Source organism: Lepidothrix coronata, unplaced genomic scaffold (genome assembly GCF_001604755.1).
Source record: "Lepidothrix coronata isolate B3197 unplaced genomic scaffold, Lepidothrix_coronata-1.0 Scaffold28, whole genome shotgun sequence".
NCBI lineage: Eukaryota > Metazoa > Chordata > Aves > Passeriformes > Pipridae > Lepidothrix > Lepidothrix coronata.
This window is the reverse complement of record NW_016690208.1, coordinates 3,226,675-3,250,309: the sequence shown is the minus strand read 5'-3', so window position 1 is coordinate 3,250,309 and position 23,635 is coordinate 3,226,675. Positions and strand designations below refer to the sequence as shown.

The following is a 23,635-nucleotide window of genomic DNA, read 5'->3' as shown; positions in this document are numbered from 1 at the left end:
GGCAACCGTCGCCGCTCGATGACGTTTCTTCAGCCTTCCCGGTGCGGTTAACGAGGCGGCCGTCGCGGCCCCGTCGCGCGGTGATGACGTATCCTTAGCAACGCGTCGCGTTGCCAGGGGCGGCCATGGCGGAGGCGGCCATGGAGGACCCGGCCCAGCTGTGGCCGCCGCCCGTGGGCACCTACGCGGAGGAGCAGGGGCTCTTCCAGATCCTGCAGGTGAGCGGGGACGGTGCGGGAGCTCTTTCAGCTCCTGCAGGTGAGCGGGGACGGTGCGGGGGCTCTTCCAGATCCTGCAGGTGAGCGGGGACGGTGCAGGGGCTCTTCCAGATCCTGCAGGTGAGCGGGGACGGTGCGGGGGCTCTTTCAGCTCCTGCAGGTGAGCGGGGACGGTGCGGGGGCTCTTCCAGCTCCTGCAGGTGAGTGGCGACGGCCCAGGGGGGGCGGTGAAGGCACCGGCGAGCGCCCTGTGCCGGCTGCTGTGGGAGCTCAACGCGGGGGTGTCCCCCTGTGCGGGAAGCGGCCGAGCGCCCTCTTAGTTAATTATATTAATTGGCAGTTGCTGCCGTTCATACCTGGCGTGTTTTGGGGAGAAAAAAGTGGCAGCCAGTGGGAAAAAAGGAGTCTGTGAAAGGCGAGGCGGGCTTGGCAGGAGGAGGAGGGAGAGGAAGAGAGGGAGAGACAATAACAAATTAATAACAAATTAAGTGCGGGAAGAACGGCGATGACGGTTTTGCCTTTGTCAGAGTCACCACCTCCTCATTAGCGTCATCCCGTTAAACCCCTCTCCTGCTGAGGCTGCTCGGTGAGATGTGTCACAGATAAAGGAACAGAAGAGCACTTCCAGCGTCGCTGGGATTTCAGTAAATAGCAAATTTGGTTTCCCTGCCTTAGGGAAAGGTGTGTTTTGTTCTGTAAGTTTGGGGAAAGCCCTTGTGTCGTGCATGGGGAGGTTTGTGCAAGGGACTAAATATTCTGGTGTTGTTTGTCTCTGACAGAGAGAGACTGTCCCTGTGTGCTGCTAACCCATAATTCTGTTAGAAAGTCCTTTTTACTTGTTCAGACCTCACTGAAATACACACAAATGTTTGTTTATTTTTCTTGCCTCATCTTTTTTTTATCCTCTTTGTTTTTTTCGTGTAACTAAAGCTATTTAGTATGGCCAGTGTAGCATAATATTTGTGGAAATACTGTGTTTTGCAGCTCCAGGACCTCACTGCACATAAAATGTTTATGGGACTGACTCAGAGTCTTGTTTTCCTTTCGTACTTCAGTTGTGTTGTGGCAACTTAGTGACACAAACAAACATAGCTCGAAATTGTTGTCCTGAACTTTAAACATTTACAAAACACAAAATGTGAAAGCTAAAACATGGGACCCAAAACATGAACCTCCCCCAGAGATTCACAGAACTACTCATGTGAAATTAAACTGAGTTTAGCAGGACTGCATAAAATGAAGGATTTGAAGGTAGGATTTGGGCAAGAAACAGTGACAGTGTCAGTCACTGTCAGCCTGAACTTTTTTGAACAGTAATAAGCCCAGATTTGCTCAGGTTTGTTATTTTTAAAGCTGCTGATAAGTGCAGTGCCAAATCCAGATTTATGTTTAAATAAGTGTTGCTGGGAAGTAATTTTAAATGAACTCAAAAAATATATAATTTTTATGGTTTTTTGCTACTCAGACATTGAAGCATCAGAACTTGCAAGTGAAACAGTTTATAAAAAAAAAAATTGAGTGGTTTAATTATTTCAATGAAGTGGAGGAAGTTGAAAAGGAAAATAGGCTACTCCAATAAAAGACAATCAATTGGTGAGGATATAAAACTTTATGGAATATACAGACTTTATGGGATTTACTTCCAAATATTAAAGTGTTATGGCTGCTTTTTAGAACTAGATGTCTATTCCAGTGTGAGCATTTCTGCAGCTTATCTGAGTCAGAACATTAGTTCTGTTTGATGTTTAGATTTAGTTACAGAGTTCATGGCTGTGCTGAAATGTCTTACTGGGGAATCTGTGGGGTTGGTGTTTCTCAGGGTTAGTCCTTTCTCTGCCTGGAAAGCCACAATCCTCCCCAAAATCAGTGGCAAGTTACCTCTCCTTGTATGGTTTTTATGTCAGCTCTGACTCAGCCACTGTCAACCCCAAACTGCTCGAGTCAAACCTTCCTGGTGTCCATATGCACCACAAATAAGCCAAAGCAAACAGGTTGGGATTTTTTTTTTTTTACTGGCAGTTTTCTGACCATCTTCATTTTTTCAGCATCTAAAACAGGCTCTGGAGTCTCAATTTTGCCTGTGAAAGAAAACAAATAAGCATTTATAAGCTGCATAAGGTCCTCATTGTAACAATGCTGTAAAAATGCAGGATACCATGACTGCAGCGCTGTTAAATTCTCCTCTGACTCTGTCCTATTTATTTTCAGAACATGCTTGAAGAGCTATTAATTCATAAGCCAGATGATCCCATTGAGTTCATGATAAACCATTTGAAGCAAAACAACGACGATGGTGAGTGAAAATTGAGACACCATAAATAGTTCAATCCCTTATTTGTAAACAGCTGCTGGAAACTGCTGCGCTTGGCAGGTGATGGATAAAACTTTTCAGACTGAGGAGGGGGGAACAAACAAGACTGGTGAGCATTTTGGAATAGTTATAGGCAAGATGCTTTCAGTTTCTTTTTTTTTTTTTAGTGGGTAATCTAATAAAAAATGCACTTTAACAGTTATAACAATGAAACCCTCTAAGGGAATAACAAAGAGTTCTGGTGTATCAATTATTAATGCCTTCTGTGCCCCATCTGATATTTCCTGTTGTCTTTAAGCTCGCTAATTACTCCTTTTGTCAGGTGTAAATTTGGTTTCCTATTCTACCTGGGCTGGCAGATTCTCTGTGTTTTGATTAGTTCGTTACTGGCTGCTGTTAATGAGTTCCAGTGCTCAGTGGCATCTCAGCTGAAGGAACAGTGAGTGTGTCTGCTCCTGTGTGTAACAAAACCTGGTAAAGTGAAGAGGAAGTCTGTATTCTGCACAATAAAAGCTTGTACCCTCAATCAAATTATTTGATTTACAAACTGTTCACCCTTAGGCAGATTATATTTGGATATGCACAAGTGAACTCTAATTTTTGTTCTGCGTGAGCTGTCAGGGAGAGCTGGTGTCATGTGGCTTTGATGTTTCTTTAAAACCAGAGTAAAACCATTATGAAAGTTCTGCTGCAGCATCAATGAACTCGTGATCACTGGAGGTGCTGTGAGCTCTTAGTGCTGCTGATCAGGTGGATGTTGATTGAAATGCTGCTAAATACATTAAAAAAAAAAAAAGAAACCAAATCCTGCCAATTGTTCCCAGCCTTTTCTGATGCAGCAGCATGAGGAATCAATCTGAGTTTAGAGACCCATGGAAAATATGTGGAAGAATTTCATGTTGTTTGATAGAATGCTGATAAAATTTCTCCACATTGAGCTTACATTTGTCCCTAAGCCCCTCAGTATTATTCAAACAGAATTAGGCAGGTTTCCATTTCAGGACTTCAGTACTTAGAGGCTAAAGATAGAACTACAGCAGCTGTTTGTCAAAGGGAAAATGCTGTCTGCTCTTGGGCTGGAAAAACCTACTAAGGAAGGAGAGGAACTCCAATTAAAATTAAAGCCTAAATGTTGTTTTAAGAATAAATTATATGGAAAATAATGTAACAGAAATGTGTAGCAGAGTTGCTTTTACTTTTTGATCATGGTGGAAGGTGCTGACTATTTAGAAGAAAAAAAAAACCTTATTAGAGCCATCAGGAGAGTGATGAATTTTCATGATCTTGCCTTGCCAGACAGTTTTAGCCCTAGAGAAAATTTCAAACAGAGATGTGTGGAAAAGAGGCATTGCATCTATCCCAGGTGTGAAGTTAGAAAACCTTTTTAATTAATAATAGAATCTAAAGTACTTTTAAAAATATAAACAAGTCTAATGATGATTATGGCTTTCACCTGCCTTGAAAACCTCCTAGGTCAAATGGGTGGCAAAGTGCTTGTGCTCAGGGCTCTGCACTATTGTTCTTTTATGTGTTCCTTCTAAAAACCTTAAAGGGCCACATAAAGGCTGATAATTCTTTCACATTCAGAGATGCAAGTTTTCTACACGGTGTCTCGGTTTGTGCTAATGAAAAGGAGCTTTCAGGATCCAAGAGGCGTTTCTGTGAGTTCTTCCTTTACAGCCAAACTTCTGAAGGAATGTTATAAAATTCTGCAAGACTGTTCAGCATGTACCATGTGCTTCTGTTTGACAAAGGGCTTCTCTTACAAGTTGAACAAATTTCGTTGCGTTAATATTAATAATAAAATCTTTTGGATTTAAATGGAAGTCACTGAGTCCAGCTGTTATTGTGCATTATACCAGGATTAATTTTGTTGTTGATAAAATCGCTGTTGAATGTTAAAAGTTACTTTGCTTGGAAGAGTAAATCCTGTAACATCTCATCGGGACTAAACACAGAATGAGATATGATTTGTTACTGAAGACAAAGGCATTTCCTGGAATTTCCTGACTTCATTTGGCTGCTGCTTCAGATCTCTGGTATTAAACACTGACTCTTTGTTGATTGGAGGGGGTTAAACGTGACATCGTGTCCTGGTTGTGCCCTCGTGTCATATGTTTGGGGAGAAAGCTTTAGAGGAGTCTTACAAGTGTGCAAATGAGTAAATCAGTGAATTACACTGCCCCATCTGCTGCCAGCCACTAAGCAGAGAGAAAACCAGATTTAGTACAAAGTGAGCATTTACAGTAGCCCTGGGCAATATTAAAGCATGAGATGGTGTATATAATGGTATGTTTCGTTTTTTATCAAACGTTTGTCCAAGAAAGCTGTGTATTAAAGCTTCAATACCTAAGGGCTTTCTTGTGAATTTTAAATCATGCTCCTAGTTAAACCTCAAAAGGATCTGTGGATGGAAAGGTTTTTTGATTTTCTTTGAAGTGGTTTGAAGAAGTTGATTAGTGTTGGCACCCGAGCACTCTTTTATGACGCTGTTTATAAATAATTCCTAAGTACCGGGCTGGAGTTTCAAGGTGTTAGATTTTAAAAAAACCCTAGGATTTAATCACATTACATTTGAAAGAAATTAGGTGATAAAAACAGCTGATGTATCCTTTTAAAGTATTTTTCTACATTGTGTACTAGTTCTGTTGCATTTGCAAGAACCAATAAGGGGGGAGTTGTTCTTAAACCTTCCAAGTCAGATAACTTTGTAAAGATGAATCCGTAATTTGGGTTTCATGTATGTTTAAAAATTGCACCTGCCCAATAACTGTTAAGTGCCTGGAAGGCCTCATAAAAATACATTTCACATCCTTGCCTGTCTGTAACCATCAGACACCATCTCCCTTGGTTATTGAGAGCTGAAGAGGTTTTTTGGGTGAGTAGATCCCTCCTCTGCTTTGACCTACGTTACTCCCAGTAAATACTAACCAGTCCCTCCTGTAGATAATCTGGTTTGGTTTGTTTTTTTTTTTTTTCCTGTGGTGTAGAGGGAAAAAAACATCAAAGCTGTTAATATAAAACAACAGCTCAAGGAGTCGCAGCCCAAGGTGTATTTCTGGAAAAAGTTCCAAATGCTTTTCTAACAATTACTCCTTTTTCTCTTGTCTTGGCTCCAATTCGTTCCCAACGAAGCTTATGAAGGTAATGCCTTTTGTGTTGTCTGTATGCATTGGATTAAGAATTCCTCAGAACTGGCATGCAGTTTTTGCAGCTTTCCCCCTCAGAGAAGGAAAAGGGATATGCAGTAGAGAAACACAAGAAGCAGAAATGAGGGAAATTGCTTTTAAGGATGACTAGAAAATGTGAAGGCAGCTGTCAAAAAGCGTAGCGAGAGCGTGCTTCGTTTTGCAGTGTCTAAATCTCCTCTGAACCCTGACACAACCTATTTAGGTGAAACTAAAATGGGAAATAATTTTTCATCACAAAATATGTTTGTTCTAAGTAACTGCTTTGGGAATAAAAGTCAGACTCAGGTAAGGAAATGTCAGTATCTTATGCTCGGGTTCAACCACTAAACTCTCCGTGTGTTTGGATGGATTGAAATATATAGATCTCACATATCTCTCCAAATGGCAGAGTTAGTCAGAGTGTTAATCTCATTGACCATGGGGATTAAAGGAGGACCCAGCTGGCACTGTCTTACTGTTCCCCTCTTCTTTTCCCCAGCAGAGCCCAGTCCTGAAGCCTCCGTTGAGGCAGCTTTCCCTCTGAAATAATTGTTTCATTGTGACTACACTGATATTATGCAATGCAATAGTGAGAAACTGGTTGGGATCTTTGCTGTTCTGCATCTTAACATTGACATATCCTTGTTTCACAGCTCCAAAAATTTGTATACTTGGTCCACCTGCTTCTGGGAAAACTACAGTTGTAAGTAGCCTAATTCAGTGTTGTAACACTGCTCACTCTTTACATTGCACTGAGCTCAACATTTGTGTAAACTTTATTCTGGAAAAATAATTTTCAGATTTATCTGAGTGATAGAAGAGCACAAGGCAAATTGAAGGGTGGCATTCCTGAGGGAGACACCTGTACCTTACACTGCAGATTAAATGGAAATATTTAAATGAGCTCTGCAAGAGCTCACTGAGGTAGTGGTAGTGATACTGCTGGAATGCAACAGAATTCTGCCTGCTTTGTTTTAGCAGGGCTAATTAACCTGTGAGAAGCACTGTAATTACACATTTGTGGTGTTCCCTTGTTGTGGGTTTCTCCATTTGAATGGTCACTTGTCTCATGTCCACCGGCACCCCTTAATTGCAAATGTCAGAGTTGTATTTGAACCACAGAGAAAACTGACCACAGAAACTGCAGGTGATGGTGGGGTGTGATGCTAGGGAGAATACTTCTTTCTTTAAATTCTGTGTTATGGGGCAGGAGATGAAAAAGCCCTTATTCAAAGCTGTAAACTCTTGAACACCTTTATAAGAAACCACTTAAACCTGCACATAAAGTCCGTCCCCTTAAATGAATGGCTGGGAAAGCTCTGTCTTCCTGCAGCCTTCTGAAAAAAATGCTTCATTTTCTTTCCAAATACTTCAACCTGTATTTCTTTTCTTCCCTCAGGCAATGTGGCTTAGTAAACATTTTGATGCCATACGTGTCTCTCAGGAGACTTTGTTATTCAACGAAACATTAGCGCTGACGGAGGAAGCAAAGGCACATAAAGAAAAAAATCAGGTGTGTAAGAGAATACAATAACAGCTGTTCTCATGTCACACAACAGGAATTATGTGGCATTCCCGTGATTTTCCACTGCTATGAGTTGATCAGATGAGAGTAAATACTCCTCTGTCTGTGGCAGTTTGTACATTTGTGTACGTGTAGGTACAGGGCCTTTCAGAGAAGGGTGAGCTCTGCTGGATAAGATACGAACAAAGAGAAGTGTGTCAGGGCATAGAAGGAGAGGAAGACAATGTCAAGTAATGAAGACCTTGAAAAATTAACCTTGAAATAAGCAACAGAACTGGGATAAGTCCAGGAGTGCACAATACAATTTACAGAATGGTTCCTTCTGTCATTAAACACAGAGCCTTCTATCTGAGCATGTTTGATAATCTTGATAAAATAAGCATTAATCTCCCAGGTCTCCTTTGGTACAAAATGCTCTGGAAAATATGTACACAAAGAACTTTTTTTGATCTGACAGTGCTACTTAGTTGTGCATGCTTGATTTCTCTGTAGCATGACACAAATAACTTACTTGGTGCATTAGCTCCAAAGGAGTGTGACAATCCAGGCAGTGACTGACAGCCCTTGGAGCTCTCAAACTGAGGCAAGAGCAGCTACTCAGATTGTTCAGTTCTACCCAGCTCCAGGTACTGTGTTTGCTCCAGACAGCTTTTTAAATCCTTTTGTGCTTCACTGTGGGCCTCCTAATTGATGTTCAAAGCAATTGGTCCAAAGAACAGTTTTTTCCAGGTGTCCTGATTAAAAATTAGTGACAAGTAGATGGGAAAAATATGTCGAATACAGAGAAGCATCTCTGCTACTGACTCCTGCCCTTTTAGCTGATTTCTTCCTCCACATGTCAAGGTGTTCTATGAGAAATAAAGTGGAAGAAGTCTGGTTTTTGGGGACTCCTTCTAGCAAGCCCTCTAGTTTGAATATCTTTTCTCCCTCATCACCTATTTTCATAAAAATTGAAGCAATTTCATATCTGTGAGAATTCTACACCCGTGCTAAATCCAATTTAAGATTGGAATTGGCCAACAGATTCATAATTTACTGAGATGGCAGACAGTGTGATACATAGATTAGGGTTTTTTCCTTAGAAAATTGGGCTGGAAATAGGGTAATCTTATCACACTGAATTAGTGAATGAAGTTTGGAGATGGCTCAAGTAATATACTTCAAGATCTGAGAGGAAAGAATTCATTGAACTCACTAAACTCACTGGCAAAAGGGTTTGCATTTGGCTGGGATGATACAGAATTATTCTTATCGAGAATATGTACTTTGAAATCTTCTTGCTAATTATTAAAGATTGTTTTGATAGGTTCATAAATTTATACTTGGAGGGGGAGAATTTAAAACAAAAATTCCCTTTGGTTTAATTACTGTAATTATTAACATATTTCAGACTATACAGATGCACTTTCAAGGGTGTCCTTTTGGGCTTATTTGATTTAAAAAGATGGATGGTGTGGAAGATGAAAGTCAAAAATGTCAAGGCTAATCAGGTAGTGAGGAGGGCCCAAAGAGCCTGGTGGTGGTTCAGCACTGTGCAGTCTGCCTTTAGTTTTGAGATTTAGAGTCTAGAAAAACATTTTGGCTAAGTAATTTTGTTCTTTCATATGAGTTTATTTCTTCAAACATAACTCCTGGAACTAGGAGGGAACTCCTTGCTTCCTCTAAATCAATGCAAGCTTTACAGTGACTTAAAATGTGGCCAAATTGTCATCTCAAGAGCTGTATTTTCCCTTCCTGATTCTTGGCTGCTGCCTGAATCTCCTGTTGCTGTAACTGAGCCCTGGTTCTGCTGAAGCAAGTGGTAAATGATTCCTCCAGCACACGGAGCATCCATTAGCACTAATAGGTTTGGATCTCTTTTCAGGAACAGAACAATAGCTGTTTACACCACCTTTGATACAACCAGGGCATTAAAAAGTTGGGAGTCCTGGCCAAAGCAATTTAATAAATGGGGAAGAGGAAAAGCAGGAATTGAGGCTGTGTTTTTTGAAAGTCTGGTGTGAAGCTCATATAACACAATTTAATGTCGTTTCACACGTATAAAGTTACTGGGGCTGAATTAACCCCAGTGCCAAAGGTCAGGCAGTTCTAGGTCAGTAGGCCAATGTTACCAGATCTGGGCAAATGCTGCAAAAAGCTCTGCAAATGTTTGTTCACATATTTTACCCACTTATCTTTAGCCAAGCTTTCATCTCTTTTGTGTTCGCTCACAGCAAGCATTAAAGCATTTGGGTTTTCCTGGCACAAGGATTCATGGAAGGCACATTTAAAATAGGTGATTATTCCCTGAAGCTCAATTTTTCAAGTTGGACATGCAATCATTCACCCACACACACCTGGCCACTTCCTAATGAGCACAGCTCAGGTAGTGAATTTTAAATATTGACTGTTCAAAGTAAAATGGGATCATTCTGCACATAAAAATGCTCCAAAAAGAAGTCAAATATTTTTGGAATATTCAGGAACCACAGGCTATCAATAAATATTCCATGAACAGAAAAAGAGGCTACATTTTTAGATAAATCATTGCAAATTATTCCCTCATCTCTAGTTATTATAATGTTAATAGGAAGCATCTTCAGGTTTTCCTATAGTGAAGTCTAATGATGAGCTATTTCATGTTTCACTTTTCCTGTTAACTGGATAAAATAAGAAGTTGAAACAACTGTGGTAATTGTGAGTTTGGGGGATGGGTGTGCTTTTAATGCTACACTAAATTGCAGCTGAGGTGTTTGCATAGTCCTTAATAACTTAAAACTGCTCTAGAGTTGCATCATGTCCCTGTGCTTTTTAAGAGAGAAAAACCCAAGGCATCCTTATCTAGGCATGGTCAGCATTCCAATCTATTCCAGGGTACGCTGTTATGAAGGAACAAATAGGAACTGTTTTAGTTTTGTGTATCCATAAAAGCCCAGCCTTTCATGTGTATTATCTGAACAAATTAAATCTAACCATTCACGATTCTGAGAATACTAAACCCAATTTCTTGACACCTGATTGCTGTTCTCTCCAAGGTGCTAACTTGGAGAAGTCAGTAGTTTTTAGCTGTAGCTGTTTTCAGAGCGAATATATCCAAAACTTCCAAGAAAAAGTCCAGTGAAAGTGCTCCCCCACAAAAAAAAAGGGTGAAAGTTTTATGAAAAGATCATTGAGATATAACTCTGGGTAGATCAGGCGTGGAAGTTGAAGTATGATGTCCCTGAACTAACATGGGATATTTAAAATTAATCATGAGTGAGTTCAGTTTTTCAGCAATATGGAAACTGTGTGTATAGAAAAGTGGTCTGAACATAAACAAAATCCCACAGCAGCAGGTGTGTCCTTTACCTGAGCTGAATGTTGGGACAGCTCTGAGTGCTGCAGGCAAGGTGTGCTTTGGCTGTTAATCAAATGTGTGTCATTGTCCCTTATTGCAGATTTCTGGGAGGTGCAGTCCCATCCACCAGGCTCACGATGTATTTATGTGTTTATGAGAGAGAAATTATAAATGGGCTATCACAGGTATCAGAGAGAACGATTTCCAGTTGAATAATTAGGCATTCTGCAAGCAACCCCTTGAAAATGATTTTGTAGGCCACTGCTCAGTGGGAGGAAAACTGCCCAGGAAATGAGACTGGAATTGAGCCACAGAGAGCAGAAGGAGCTAAACCACTGAAACACCTGAACGCGTGTCCTTGGTTGTTTGTGTGCAATAAACTCCAAAGAGAGGACTGAGAACACCACTGCACTGAAAGAAGTTCGTCTCATTTTGGTTTAAATTGGTTTGGCAAGGCTTAGCAGAGAGGACCCCCAGCAGCCTCCAGCCTGCCTTGACATGACACATGAAAGAAGGGAGGGAGGCACTGGCTGTTCCTGGGAGCAGCGTGGGGCCCCTTTGGAAGGTGACAGGCTCAAAGGCACGGGCCCAGCTCCAGCAGGGAGGGGCTGCAGGAGGCTCTGACACTCCACCCTCTGGGACCTGCTGACTTCCAAGAAACACAGCAATTTCCTTCCCTTTTTCTCTTTTACCTGCTTGAAAGTTGCCTTATGAATGGCTGATATGAGGAGAGGCACTGAGAACTGGGGACAGCAGAGCTAAACAAACCAAGCAAACCCTCTGCCTGGCTGGGCCACTTTGTCTGTGCCACACTGGCCTCTTTTGTGTGTTCTGGACTGTTTCCTCCATCCTTGTTTAAAGCGACTTCTGTGGTAGCACTTCCACCACTCCTGGTGAAATTATCTCATGATGCAATAAAGAAGATTTTATTAAATCTTTCCTCATAGTCAACCACATTGTCATTATATCTCTACCTCTGTTAGAATAACACAAGCCTACAGAAATGCTCCTTTTTGGGTGTATGCCCTTCAGACTTTGGTTAGGAAAAAAAAAAAAAAGAGAATCTACAATATGTGGAACTGCAGGAAACAAAGAGTAAAGCTCACATTGTTTAGTGAAAGATAATTTATTTTAACTGGGAGGTAGAAAATCTGGTTGCAGGTTTTTTTTTCTGAGTGTTCATTCAATAATGACAAAATGAGACTGTTGCTAATTTGCCAGGAAGTCTAATACAACAGAAGTGTTGGGGAGGTGTTAAATCTGTAGAGGAACTTTGTTCTTCTGTTTCATAGAAAATACTGCCTTACAAAACATCTCTAGATATGGACAAAGTAGGAATCACAGAGCTAAACAGCACTTCTGAGAATATTGGCAAATGCAGTTTCCATCCCCTTTCGCAGTCCTGAGTTTAAAAATAAGCTATCTTTAACTATAAAATACATTTTAAATAAACTTTCTGGATGATGAGAGAGTTACTTGAAAAGATGAAACAAACCTGAAGATCAGACTCTTTGTGTTGTTTGCTCAGTGTCTGAGATCCTCTTTGTCTCACTGATAGCTGGCAAGATCCCTGATGCTGAGCCCACTGACACAGTCATGGATCAGACACTTGTGGTAAAAAGGACAACTTATGGATGTGATATTCTTATGGATTTTGCAGGTCTCATGCCCATTTGTGTGTTAGTGTGTAAAACTTGTCACTGCTTCCATGTTAGCATGCAAAAAACCCCATGGATGTTCCTGCTCTGTGTTCAGCTTGCCTTTAACACTGATTTTTGTGCCCTTATTAACTCTTTGTCATTAACTCATGTTAATGACCCGGGGCTTACGCTGAATTATTTATTTCTTTATTTTTAAGAAGACATCTCACTTCACCTTTAACCAGAATGTGCCTGCATGGTAAAATTCCTTTTGAACTCAATTGTGAATATTCAGCCTTTTTTTGTTCTTTCTTTAGAAAATTCCCAACGCGCTTTGGGCCAATCTGATCCAGGAACGTCTGTCAAACGTGGACTGCATCAAACAAGTAAGAATTGCTCCTCAGAGGGCCGGTGGATAAGCACTTACACAACTCGTGCAGTAGTTAGCATTCCTAGTCCTGAGCAGAGCAGGGAATGGGGGCAAATCATCGGGGGCTCTGGAGCCGGTTGCTTTCTTGAACATCAGCGGAGGGAGTTTGGAGCTTTATTAACAGGATAAAGGGGAGGATGAGAGTATGCATATGCTAATCTTCCAGCACAGAGATGATCAAAGGCTGAACAAGCAGAGCTTTGTTGATTGCCTGGGGCAACTGGCAGAGATAGAGTGGACAAAACAGATAAACAGAAAATATACAAAAATCAATATGTTGAGGTTTTAACTCTTATTGAGGAAAGGGGGGGGAAAAGAGTCTGGCGTTACTCATTTTAATTTTATTTATTTCTCATTGTGTCCTCTTTTTTTCTTCCTGTGTTAGGAAAAACTGCATTTGAATATATTCTAGGTATTAATTAATATGTTCACTCTTAGCTTATACAAATAGGCAACTGAATAGGTTTAGCTGTATTCAGATGTGTGGCTTTTTTTTTTTCTCCTGCATGCTTACCCTTGATGTAAGTAGAGACTTTTAACACAGAGAACTTCAGTAGACTGATGCTGGTTGAATTTAATGTCTGGACTCAAGGAAAGCAAAATCATTTTTATGTGTTTTCTTTAAAATCTCAGATGTTGTTGTGGTTTATGGAGTTTATAGTCAGCCCATTATAAGGGATTATTTGCAAGAGATATAACAACCTCATGGGTAAAACCCTGTTTGTAAACATGCCAAAATAAGGATTGCACATTATTTGATGCACTTCTTGAGAGGAAAAAGTCCAGTCCAAAGTAGGTGTTGTGTTCATGAAGGACTAAACAGCTTTTTTCTCATCAATAGTCCATGTTTTCAGAGCAGGCACTGTAACACCCCTTTGAGTCAGGGGACAGGTAGAACTTCCTCACCTCATGCAGATACTGCCAGGCTCAGAGTTTTATAATAAAATCTGATGCTTCTCAACATCATCATCAACATCCACCTTGTCAGTGGAATAAAGCAGGGCAGGTAATTAACATTTCATTGAAGTGTGAAAATTTCTCCCTGAAGTTTCTTAGCATTAGACACTGAAAGAAGGTGGAAATGCTGAAAGCTTCATGTCTTCTGCTTCTGTCTCTGTGATTTTTGGTGCAGTCTGCAATGATCTGCAGGCTGGATCCTTCCATCCACAAAACAAAATCATCTAAAGGGCTGGGCCACTGCCTTGTAGTTTTTGGGATGGTAATTCTGTAGTGCAGAAGTGTTTGCAGGTACAGGGAAACATCAACAAAACTAGCAAGAATAAGTAAAAAAAATTCTGCACCTGATTGAAGGTTTCAGCTTTCAGAACTCTGATGACACAAGTGGTTGCCAAAGATTCCTGTGCCTCGGTGCAAAGGCAACTGTCTTATCCTAAGCCAGTGGTGAAGGTGTCTTACATTGGACCTGCCTTGTGTAAGCTGGATCAGAGTCACTGTGTGTGAACTGTGGAAAGGAGAACTTGGTCAGGATGGTCATGAATATCTGGAGGTGTGATCTCTTACATTTCCTGCTGGAGAGGTTTGCTGGAAGACATCTCTGTGTCCATGTCACATCTCTGTTGAGAGCACGGAGCTGTAGCCAGGGGCAGCTGCTGCTCTCTTTAAACAGCAGTTTTAGAACTAGTAATAGTTCTAAAACCTTGACCTATGCCAATATCTAAGCCACTGGTTGCATGAGAATTTAACTTTTAATGCTGCCTGCTGGTTTTTAGTGTTACTGAAAAAATGATTAAGCTAAACCAAACCAAGCTGTTGTTTTGAGGTTCCCTTCCTGCACTGGAAGAACGTTCCAGTACATTATGTAGAAGGACATGACCCCCCCGCCCTTCTTTTCCAAGTGGACCATTTTTTGGTGTGATTTAGAATCCTGTGTTTCTTGCTCCGTGCTTCATCACCTGGGAGACTGAAACAATGATTTCTTGGATCCTTAGAAAGAAAGGAGTGAAGGGATTGGCAGAAAACCTAAGGGGTATCAGTTTTTCTTCACAAAATACTGCATCCCTTACTCCATAATTGGTCTATTAATTTTAAATTTACAAAGTGGAATTAAACTTTTGCATTGCTAGTCACTGTGCTTGAATTATATGGGTCAGTCTGGTTTCTCTTGAAGGTCTTTTTAGCTGAGCTGTTTTATTTTATTTTGACTCATTACAGTTACTTAGCAGCCAGATCAAATATATGGTAGTACTTGGTATATTTGTTTCTCTGCAATAAATTCACACAGGACTTAGGCCCTTCAGTTGGCAGGAGAGCCTGTTTAAAAACACACATGTGGTGTACTGTCTTGTTCATTTTTGTGGTATTTTGGATTAAAGAGTGTAGCTGTAGAAACCAATATTGTCAACTCTGGATATACCAGCAAATGAGCAGCAAAAAAATGACTATGAATGTCAACATTTTTTATGCAGGCAGTGCAATGAGATATCATGGATATACAGCAAGTCAGGTGACTGTGTGATTTACTACCTTGTCCTTGGGGCAAGATGTGCAACATCGATCTCAGGTGATACTTGTCCTCGAGTGAGGATGTTTAAAATATCTCTAAACCTGTAGAAATGAGAGCAAGTTAGGAAGATGATAAACTAAGACAGGAGCTGCTTTCCTGACTGCCAGGCTTTGGGTGGTGTCAGACCCCTCAGGTGAACACAAACAGCTCCTCTGGTTGTGCTTGTAGCAGGTAGGACAGGGAAGGTTCCCTGTTATTTTCAGTAGTTTGGTTAAATATTTTCTCACGTGCTCTCTCACAGGTAGGAGTTGCTGGGGCAATCTGTCCCCTAATACTCTCTGGAGGAGAGCTGCTGAATGGCAGGAGGTGTTGTAAACTAGCAAGTAGGTGAATAACTCTTCAGTTTAGGGCTTTTATAACAGCTCTAAAACCTCTCCAAGTTATTTTCCCCATAAGTCTCTTTACCTGATCAAAAAAAATGTATGTTTTCAACAGCTAATTTCCATTGCTTTCCAAAGGCTGCATCCACCCCATGGTTTTTTGCTCCATGCTTTCTATAATTGTTGGCATGGCTCTAGTTCTCCTGTCAATAGTGAGGGGAGGATCTCCCAGTGAGTTATTTTAAGTATTAGGTCATGTAAAAATCTGAGTAAGGTGACAAGCTGGTTAAAATGCCAACAGCTGCATAGAGCCCTGCCTACATTTTATGTTCCTGTTGTTATCACCAGCAGCACTGAATCAGAGCTGGATGTCTTACACAACTAGGGGGGAATAAACCTTTATAAAGCTTCCCTGACATTCAGCAAGAATGGAGTGGATGTTATCAATCTGGTTAAGGTTTCAGCTGTTTTTAGGAAAACCACATAATTGGTTTTCCAAAGGTGTGATGGTTATTAAAAATCTGTACATTAACAGATTGTAATTTGTGTTTGTCTTTCTCATTCAAAAGGGGATCTATGCATTTGAATTGCAATATTTTCCTTTTGTGATTCAAAATAGAATTAATGCTGTGGATTTTTTACATCATTTGAACAGATTTATGCCATTTCTTTCAAAATGTGAGTCAGCATGTTTTTACTGAGAATGTTAATAGATTAGGAGTGTGTTGGACCACACTACCACCAGCTGTTTGTTTTATTTCTCCTTGTGGTGTCATTGGCTTGGCATTAATTGTACAGCTTTCATCCCACTGACAGTAGGAACACAGGATTTTTTGTGCCGTTGTTTTGACACTCCCAGGTTTATGGATGTCACAGGCATTCTCTGAGGAGAACATTCTTATTGATCAACAGCTCTGCTGGGACTCTGTGTTATGTGTTCTTCTAACACAAATGTGGTCAGGACTGCGAGGCATCAGATGGGGAGGTTTTCCAGCACACCCAGAAAACTTATTGCAAACATTATGGGACCTGTGAAGCTGATATGGAGACTTTTCTTCTTCCAGAGTTGTACAGGTTGGCTGCAGCCCCTCTGACTGCTGGGATTGTGCAGGGAATTCATGGAACTGGAGAAAGCCAGTGAAAAGATTGCTAGAGGATATATTTGAGAGAGAGCTGGGCCACCTTCCTGGAGTCTTAGGATCTTTAGAAGCTAATCTTAGGCCAGTGCTTCACACAAAACAAGAGGCAGAATGACTTTAGAGGGGTATTAAACAGTCCAGAAGAGCAGTGGCTGTCCTTGAAAGGGAAGGCAGAGAAAAGCAATGGCTCTTGGTGGTTCTTGGTTTTACCTTGGTAGCTGAAGATCATCATGTTGTCTCTGTGAAACTCCGTGCAAAGAATATGATGTTAAACAGATTTATCTGGGGAGAGAATCTGCCCGTTCACCCTCTTTTCTGCTTTCTGACAAGAATGGGACTTTTAAAAATAGCTTTGCATCTTGCTCAAACAACAAAAATAATGTGGAGGATAAAAGGTTTCTTTCTAGTAAGGCTTGAGCTTCTTCCATCATCCACACTGCAGGAGCTGGGGTGACCATATTTCTACTGCACTCCTCAGTCTGCTGAGGTCTGAAAATCTCCAGAATTTTACATCCATACTGGCAAAGCTATTACTGATATATTTTTGTGTTATTGTCTGCCCCCTTTCTCCAGCTGGAAGTGAAAACCATGTAATACTTATTCAAAACCACTGAATAATGATGTGGGAAAATTGTTGTGATTGTTTTCCTAAAAGTAATGTATTCATGACCTTTGATCTTTAGGCTTGTGGCTGAGATTTGTTTCAGACATGCCACGTAATTCAGCATTATTTCTGTGTGCTATCCCTTCTCATTATTCAAAGGCACTGTCAGTTTTGGATTTTGTAATTAAAAAAAACTCTGGAGGATGTACAGGTCAAATAACAAGAGAGAACTTGAATACCCAAGTCATTATTATTGTGGTGGAAAGTGTGAAAGTTGTAGGCTTGGTATTATAGCTGAGAGTACTCCCAGCAAAGGAGGGAGATGTACATTTGGGAGTGACCTTGAGCATTTCCTTTTCTCCAGATTCCTGAGATCTGGAGAGGAGAGTGATGCCTTTGAAAGTGCTTCCTTGTTGCTGATTTTTTCAGCATGGCCTGGGTCTCCAAGGATCACCTCACCTGGCTTTAAGGCAGCAGCAGAATGTGCTATTTAATGTGGGAAAGGATGGAAGTTTCCAGCTGAAGGAGAGGGAACAGTGGCCACAGAGTAAAGGCACCATGGAATGACTCACTTTTAGCCTTTGTTCCACCCTTGGTGTGATGAGGTGCCACCCGTGCGTGGCTGTGAGGTCACTGCTATCAAGAACAAAAAATAGATGGCTTCTTAAAGAAACAAATTTACCATGTGAAGTTACTAATTACACTTTAATGATAGTCAGGAGGACAAAAAAGACCAGTGTTTGCATAAAGCATGATAGGCATATTTTAAGTCAGGTCTTGCTCTGCTGTGTCTCGCTTCCTCTTGCTTCGTTCCCAAGCCACACTCCCTTTTCACTCTTTTTTTTTCCCTCTTTTTTTTTTCCCTTTTTTTTTTTTTTATCTGTGACATCTGCTTGGAGCTTGTCCCTCCTGTGATACCACACTACTTGCAGCTGTTCAGACCTCCAGCTCTGAGCCGTGCATGGGGTGCCCTGAGCATACGGCCTTTTTGATGTGTGATAAAACAGAACCAAGCCACTGGGGGTATGGAGAGGGAATGCAGCAGAATATCAATAAACCTGTTCTGAACAAAGCTGCAGCTCTGTGGTGGAATAGACATTTCACTGAAGTGTCAAGTAGATGGATAATGTATTCTAATTAGGGACTGACTGATACCCTGGAACTCAGAGACCTTTGGAAATCAGCTCCAAAATGCTCACTATTTTTGCGCTGTGTGTTTATTTTGCATTTGTTTAATGCCCTAAGATGTATTTGTTGCAGGAAGCTATTTATTGAGCTATGTTTTCCTAAACAGAAAAAACTTTTACCTATAAAGTTGCTTGTTGCCTTTGAAATTTGTATATAAACCTCTAGAAGTTTGCTGTGGATTGTTAAAATGCAATATTGTGTTCACTGCCTGTTGCACATTATGTGATTTGAGCAATAAGCAGTGGTGACATCAGGTTCTGTGGGTGTTTTTTGTTTGGTGTTTTTTTTTCATTTGTTTTGTTTTAGTCTCCAAAAGTGTTGCTGTTGGGGTGGAGAAAATAAGCCACATTTGTAGTCTGTAAATTGGCATCAATTTATTTGCTTCAGACCTCAGATGCCATTTCTCCCTAGAAGAAGAACTGGGCCTATATATATATATATATCTATTTTGTACACAATATATTCCAAACTAGTGCTGAAGTTCTGAGCACACCAGTACAAATATTGTGCAGCTTTGCCTCCTGCAAGTCCCAGGGGATAAATTGATTTCTCAGCACCTGTGTGACCTTAGCCAGTGGTTCATTCCAATTCGGCAGAGCAAACACTGGGAGTGGCAAAAATGCCTTGCAGTTACTTGAGTCTCTTATTTTCTACAGGTATCAGCAGGATGACACGTTCCTGAAACCGGGCTAATTAAGGGATTTTAAATAGTCTACTCTGTTTTCCTGAGTAATTGGAATGGCCCATTCCCTCCTCCAGAAGTTGTGGAGATATGTTTCCCTGAAATACCTTGGACTCCACACTGACAGAGCATCAGATTTGTGTGGAGATGATAATGATTGCCAGCTAATGCAATATTAAAATATTGCCTTTATTTCGGTGCAAAGATGGCTCCCAGATGTATTGTAGTACCCCAAAGTCCTTTTGGGGTATAGCATAGAACAAGGATATGTGTGGTCAAGCAACTAACAGATAAATTAGGGAAAGTTCAGAAGATTCAGGCTTGAGACTGGGAAGTGGATTAGATTTCAAATACTGCATCAGACAAAAACTGAGTGAGGCAGCAGCTCTCCTACGGTATTTCACAGATCTGTAAATGTTTTTTTAAAGATGCTCAATCCAACACTTAGCTGGCTATAACAAGGACTTAAGGGAGCAAAAGGCTCTTTTTTCTTTTTTCTTTCTTTTGCTCTGTTGCTTCATTAGCTCTGGGAACGCTGGTTCCATTACTGTGAGTTTTCCTGTATAATTTAAGAAAATAATGAAAGCGTGCATATTTTCCTCAGTGTTCTTGGCATTAAATCTGTCTTTAGATTTGTTTAGCTTCTTTTTTTTTTTTTTTTATATACACAGTGTGGGCTGATATCCTTTTGAATATTTCAAAACTGTAGAAATTGTTTTGGGCTGTTTTTATTCAAGATAGAAGTTGGTTTGCTTTTTTTTTTAAGATCGAAACGTGGAGGAAAAAAAAATCACTGCTGCAACCCCTAAGTTCCCCTTGCTCTGTGGCACTGGTATCAGTGCATGCATTTCACAAAAATATCAGTGCTCCATGTTTGCTTTCTTTTCTCACAAGCATCCATGAGAAATCCTGTGCTGTTGTGGGATGAGAATGAGGTAATTTTTGTGCAAACAGCACTGATATTTAGTATTAATCTTTGATTTTTTTTCTCTTCCAGGATCAATAACTGTTTCATGTTTTTGTTCAATAGGGATGGATTTTGGAAGGCTTCCCTGAAAATCAGGAACAGGCATGGATGCTGCAATCCTTTGGCATCTTTCCTAGACATGTTGGTAAGCAGCACAAGGTTTATGTGTGATTGCATCCAGTAGGAAAGACTGGAAGCATTTGTCCCAAAAAATCCTCAATAAATCCAATAGTGGTGCTGGGACACCAGAGTCACCAGACAGCGGAATATTTCAGAATGGTTCAGATTCACTTGGAAACCTGAGATAACTTGTGAGACTTTAAACCCTTTCACACAGGAACCTTTTTCTTCTTACACATCAGAGTTCTGTGAATCCAAGACCCTGCAGTGCCTCTGAGCAGCTACAAGTAGCTTTGCTTCCGACTTCCATCTCTAAAAACCAGCCTTTATCCTCAGATTAAATCAATTCCTCATGTACTGAAATACAAATTCACGTTTCTGTTGAATTAGAGAATATAAACTTGACCAAGTGGAAACATCGTGATTTTAAGCCTGACCTTTCAGAGTAAGGGTAGATTCTGCCTTGATTTGGACAGAACGTTTGTTTCCTGATAGACAAGACCTTGACAGCTGCCCTTGCCACGTAGGAGAAGCCACTTGTCCCAAATTAATATAGTTAAAGGACCTACTGAGAATGTAAGAAATCATTACAGTTGTGTGGAATACAGTGTGAAATGATAAATGTAGAGCTTGCCAGTGCACACTGAACAGAACGTTATCCAACTTGATGAATTGTCACTTTGGATTTGATTTGGATGATATTTGACTGTTAATGAAGAATTCAGAATCGCTGCAATAGAGTTGGGCAAAAATGTTTAATGTCTAGTACTTGCATGTATTTTTAATATACCTAATAACATTTGAAGTTGAGTTTTGCTCACAATTATATCTGTGCCACCAAGACCTGAATGAGAATCTTAAAGCTCAGTCTGTCTAGTTAATCAAAAAGAAGATTGAGAGGAGATGAGATTTATGATGTGTGAGTACCTTAATAGGGAGAAAAGTGCCTGAAAGAGCTATTTGATACAGAGAAGAAAATCATAAAAAGAACTTGTTTGAAACAATAATCAAATGCACTGGAAATAGTAATTAAATTACAGTGTTTAACTGCGAGGATGATTAGCCAAAAGCAACCCAGGGAGCTGACAGATGCTCCATCTTTTGATGCTTCTAATCAAGTTTGAACACTTTTCTGTGAGGTTATAAAAAAATAAGTTTCACTGGTCTCACTACCACAGCACCTGGGTGAAAAGTAGTGGTTTGTGGTATAGAAGAGAATCAGTCCCAAGTGCTCTGTGGTATTTCTGTCCCAGGCTCCAGAGACAGTTGTTAATTGGTAGGGATAGAAGGCACAGCCAATGCTCATGGGTCATGGATATTTTATCCCACTATATTGTCTAGTAGGTGAAGCGAAATTCTGATTAAAAGTGAATTAAAATATTTGCAGGGAGAATACTGGGAAATAAGAATGAGGCAAATCTGCTTTAAGGGCATTCAGCCACCTTTAATATTAGGACACATTTAAACAGTTACAGGAAATAAAACAAGTAACTAACAAGAGCTACAGTTTTTTTCTTCTTTCTTCTTTTTTCATTTTTTGCTGCCTAGTTATGCTTTATGCTTCAGACACCGTGTTGATTGAGAGGAACAGTGGGAAAAGGCTTGATCCCCTCACACAAGGTGCTGTATGTGTTTGTTCCTGATCTCCACTACAAACTGGAGTGTTACGTGGTCTCAAAATCATTGCTGTATTAATGGGATTAAAATTTAAATGGTATCCCTTTAAGAATTAGTAGGAATTTCTAATTATAAATTTAAAACTGTTTGAAAACAGTATTTGTTGATGTTGCATTATTTTCAGTGTCAATAAAATACAGGGAAATGTAAAGCTCAGTATTCAACCTGCAAACAGCAGACTATGGCAGTACAGAATATTTGAAGGTTAAATCTGTCCATTTGAGCTTAGAATTTTGCTGTGCATCTCTGCCAGGTCCTGTTTTGTTTCTGAGGTGCAGATATGCTTTTAGGTATCTTCCATTAAATCACTGTCAAACAGATTTTGCTCTGTATCATCTATCGAGTTTTATTATCAATCATCCATCACAAAATAAAATTCTGATGTTGCTCAGTAAAAAAATCGAGTTGAGTGTTTTAGGAGGGGAATTAGGAGGGGCATTCTCTAGCTAGAGACCTGTTAAGTCACACTCTTAGTTCCCAATCTGACTTGCAGAGGTTTATCACACAACCTTCGACTGGCCGAGTGATCCCCTGGTACAGGAGCGGCTGGTGAAACCAGAGGATCTGTCTGAACAAGAGGTGTCCAAGAAACTGCTGGAATATCACAGAAACTTCCCTGAGGTTTTCCAGATCTACCAGAAAGTTCTGAAGTCGATCAATGCAGACCAGCCTTCCGTGGATGTGCTCTCCCAGGGTAAATATGGACTTCACGGCAAATCTGACAGTTGGGAAAGTCCTGTTGGAAAGGTAGTTCCCGGCTGTTAGAGACACTTTGTAGGATTAGTCAACACAGATGGCTCCCAGCTGGGTTGTGTTCTCTCTAGTGCAGCATTTGGGCTGTTCCTGGTAATTATTTTACAGGACTGGAGTAAGTGCAGATCACTGGAAAGCCTGAGTTGCACAGCCCTGCCAAGGAACAGCGGGCTCGGGCGAGCAAGTGCCACCGTTATTTCTGTGGGTCTCCCTCTAAAAGGGAGATTGCTGATCTCCCAAAGGGCTGGTACCTTCCAAAGTCTGATAACAAGAAGCAGAAGTAGTTCAAAGCCAGTAACATTTCATTGTTTAAAAGCTGTTCGTGCTGGTGGCTTTTCTGTTCAACAATTCTTGTTTGCTTTGCTTGACTGTAATGCAATCTGACTTCTAATGCTGATCCTTCTAGAAGAGAATAAGGAAACTGCCAGAAAGACCAACTGATGATGTACTTTGTAGCTGTCAGTCTGCAGATGATCTGTTATATCCCAGTAATTTTGCATCTCAAAAAGGTCTTTTTTTTTAATAACGAGTGCTGCACTTTTAAGATAAACAAGTAGGAAGTTTATATTCTGAATTTACACATTAATTACCTCTAAATTACTTAATTAAATTTAAAAGTTCATATCATCATTCATAAAGAATTCATGCCTTGAATTGTAAATAAAAATGCGAGTGCCTGAATATTAATTATTATTAATTAATAATGTAGTGAGATAAATTGAAAACTGGAATGAAAAAATCCTCTCTAGATCTTTTTTTCTGCGGTGCATCAAGCAGCCAGATTTTTTTTTTAAAGAATAATTAGATGTGGAGACTGTCTAGGGGATCATTACTCCTAATTAACTTGGTTATTTACTGCAAATTAAGCATCATTTGTAAGCAGGGTGCTTTGCCTGTAATGTTTGTGCTTTTCAATACACTGGGTTATGGAAAATGTTCAGAATAACTGGAGCACTGCTTGGGTAGCTGATACTTGGGTTTTAGGAAGTTATGCAGCACACACACTATTTTCTGTTATGATTTTCCAGGCGTTTTTGTTGAGTATTTCTAT

The 23,635-nt window shown here is 40.3% G+C and overlaps 1 protein-coding gene across 6 annotated transcripts in view; it reads left to right on the top strand.

Annotated features, from left to right (window-relative positions):
* The first annotated feature begins 11 nt into the window (after positions 1-11).
* AK8 (adenylate kinase 8) overlaps positions 12-23,635 on the top strand; it is a 66,996-nt gene continuing 43,372 nt past the window's right edge. For 3 of the 6 annotated variants that reach the window (XM_017810016.1, XM_017810012.1, XM_017810011.1), the window contains exons 1-8: positions 12-218; positions 2,427-2,511; positions 6,353-6,402; positions 7,099-7,212; positions 12,498-12,566; positions 20,098-20,179; positions 21,703-21,774; positions 22,325-22,525. In XM_017810016.1, coding sequence (XP_017665505.1) covers positions 126-218; positions 2,427-2,511; positions 6,353-6,402; positions 7,099-7,212; positions 12,498-12,566; positions 20,098-20,179; positions 21,703-21,774; positions 22,325-22,525 — 766 coding nt within the window. In that variant the 5' untranslated portion in view covers positions 12-125. The other 3 variants (XM_017810015.1, XM_017810014.1, XM_017810013.1) reach the window with 3 other exon arrangements.